Source organism: Mizuhopecten yessoensis, unplaced genomic scaffold (genome assembly GCF_002113885.1).
Source record: "Mizuhopecten yessoensis strain PY_sf001 unplaced genomic scaffold, ASM211388v2 scaffold1741, whole genome shotgun sequence".
Lineage (NCBI taxonomy): Eukaryota > Metazoa > Mollusca > Bivalvia > Pectinida > Pectinidae > Mizuhopecten > Mizuhopecten yessoensis.
In genome coordinates this window covers 180,197-183,352 of record NW_018404198.1, presented here as the reverse complement: position 1 = coordinate 183,352, position 3,156 = coordinate 180,197, and the positions used below count along the sequence as shown (strand labels likewise).

Below are 3,156 nucleotides of genomic sequence, written 5' to 3'. Positions count from 1 at the left end.
TTTTCCCCCACATGGTAGCCCGGGGCGCCCTGCTGATGCCGTTACATCACGTCCTGGGGTCGGGCTCTACTACCGGTAGTATGGCTCCAGCTTCAGGACCCGGTCCGTACCAGTAGCTCGACTTACCGTCTATCTGTCGTAAATAACAACATCTTACACCAAACCCTGCATTCCAGGACGAGTTCATTACACCTCATTGTGTGTACTGTATTCTTTGTACATACCAGTCTAGGGGTTTTCTCGTTATAACATACTGAATAGTATACTCATCAGAATATACGCCATTCTCACAGAGTCTGTTCATGTGACTTAGACATGGATTTCAGAAACGTTCTGCGATGTGCAGGTAATGTAGAAATAACTGTCTGTCGTGTTTACTTTAGTATTCTTGTTCACCATATGGCCTTCCTAAATAGTCCTTTTCCTTTTAAGGTCTTTGAGTTGTGATGTACTGCAGTAACCCCGATATACTTATAATCCGTGTTATTTGTACCACGATATACAAGAAATCCGTGTTATTTGTACCAAGATATACATGTAAACCATGTTATTTGTACCACGATATACATGTAAACCATGTTATTTGTACCACGATATACATGCAATCCGTGTTATTTGTACCACGATATACTTATAATCCATGTTATTTGTACCACGATACACATGTAATCCATGTTATTTGTACCGCGATACACATGTAAACCATGTTATTTGTACCACGATACACATGTAAACCATGTTATTTGTACCACGATATACTTATAATCCATGTTATTTGTACCACGATATACATGTAATCNTTATTTGTACCACGATACACATGTAATCCGTGTTATTTGTACCACGATATACATGTAATCCGTGTTATTTGTACCACGATATACATGTAATCCGTGTTATTTGTACCACGATATACATGTAAACCATGTTATTTGTACCACGATATACTTATAATCCATGTTATTTGTACCACGATACACATGTAATCCATGTTATTTGTACCACGATACACATGTAAACCATGTTATTTGTACCACGATACACATGTAAACCATGTTATTTGTACCACGATATACATGTTATCCATGTTATGTGTACCATGATATAATGTAATCCGTGTTATTTGTACCACGATACACATGTAATCCGTGTTATTTGTACCACGATACACATGCAATCCATGTTATTTGTACCACGATATACATGTAATCCATGTTATTTGTACCACGATATACATGTAATCCGTGTTATTTGTACCACGATATACATGTAATCCATGTTATTTGTACCACGATATACATGTAATCCGTGTTATTTGTACCACGATATCCCTGATATTGTTACCAAATTGCTGCTTCAGTGTCAGTAGAATGCATGTCTGCTTGTCCGACCTACGTTCTATAGCAGGAATTATTAGTTTAAGTTGTCCTTGTTCTCCGACTCCTTCTACTTCCTCATATAAATTTTTAATCTGAGTTAAGGGTATATACTACATTACTTCACATAATCGTCTTTCCAAAAGAATTATACTTTCTGGGGGGTTTATGAGTGGCATATCGTATTGATGAAACATTTTACTAGTCACAAAAATGTGTGATATTATATGAATTTTTAATGTTATAAATTACAGTTGTAAGATAGATAACTCTAGGAGAAGTTACAGATAAAGATAGCATACAACCTTAATATTGTGTTTCAAGTGATGATTAAATTACTTTGGTTTTCGTAAAAACCAATTTGGAAACGAAAACCTTTGTGATATTTAACTGTCTGTAACTATTTCGTAAAAAGGCAATAATTTTATTACGACACACTCGAATCTAACGTTTTTCTTTGAGCTTGTAAACATTTTAGCATAGTGTCGTGGCATCCCTCCCCGCCAACCCCCACGATCTCGCCGCTATTCTGAAAACATTTTTCGTCACTAGAGACAAAGGTTTGAGGTGCATTTCGCTTAAGCCCCGTTAAATCAAAATTTTCAACATAAATGTATCACTTTAAGATATTTAAACATTGGAAAATGTACATTTTTTTAATTTAGTGATTGCAATAATTATGAAAATATTCCTTTTTGAAATTACTGAGCTTACTGCCTCTCAAACACCCGGTCCAATGTGATAAACTTACTCTAATGTGTACGTGATGTAGTCCTTAGCAAATATGTTGTCTGCAGAACATAATAAAACGCATCGAGCCCCCATCCTCACCCTCCCCAACCTCCATATCATAATATGTTATTGGGAAAAGGCTTTATATAAGTTGGACAACTTGTGCCCAATCCCATTTGTATAATAGATGCAAAAAAAAAGTTTAAATCAAAAAGTCCGCAACCGCACCCCAACCCCTCCCTCTCACCACCCCCATCCCCTCTAAGCAAATACAGAACGTTTATGTGTAACAACATAAGACGTATCTGCGGAATACCACATTCCCAACATTTCCGACATCTTTGCCACTGCTTGTCGTGCCATTGCTGTACCTAACGCTGTACATAATACTCCAAATTTCCAGCCCCCCCCCCCCTTTTCCCGTTGTGGCATTACGGCTGTGACGTCATGTTCCGGCCAGTCGATCTACTGACATGTGCAGAATTTTGATGGTTATGTTTTGTCGTCCATTGAAGTGTGGTGTAAATGATTCCCTCCTCGGTGCCCCCTTTTCGAGCCTCCTTACACCATTTCATTTCTTTTTTTTTAATTAAAAAAAAGAAAAAACAAAATCAATGAATATACAAGTAGACTTAACTTGTTTCAGACAAATTACAATTTATATATGTAATATCGACCTAGACAAATTACAGTTTATATATGTAATATCGACCCAGACAAATAACAATTTATATATGTAATATCGACCCAAACAAATTACTGTTTATATATGTAATATCGACCCAGACAAATAACAATTTATATATGTAATATCGACCTAAACAAATTACAGTTTATATATGTAATATCGACCTAGACAAATAACAGTTTATATATGTAATATCGACCTAAACAAATAACAGTTTATATATGCAATATCGACCAAGACAAATTACAGTTTATATATGTAATATCGACCCAGACAAATTACAGTTTATGTATGTAATATCGACCCAGACAAATAACAGTTTATATATGTAATATCGACCCAAACAAATAACAGTTTAGA

General features: G+C 35.7%; 1 protein-coding gene across 9 annotated transcripts in view; it reads left to right on the top strand.

Annotated features, from left to right (window-relative positions):
* The first annotated feature begins 210 nt into the window (after positions 1 to 210).
* The window catches only part of LOC110467281 (rho guanine nucleotide exchange factor 7-like), a 108,012-nt gene continuing 105,066 nt past the window's right edge, over positions 211 to 3,156 (top strand). For 3 of the 9 annotated variants that reach the window (XM_021524372.1, XM_021524355.1, XM_021524347.1), the window contains exon 1: positions 211 to 346. In XM_021524372.1, the coding sequence (XP_021380047.1) occupies positions 316 to 346 (31 nt within the window). In that variant the 5' untranslated portion in view covers positions 211 to 315. The remainder of the gene's footprint in view (positions 347 to 3,156) is intronic. The other 6 variants (XM_021524381.1, XM_021524398.1, XM_021524363.1 and 3 more) reach the window with 3 other exon arrangements.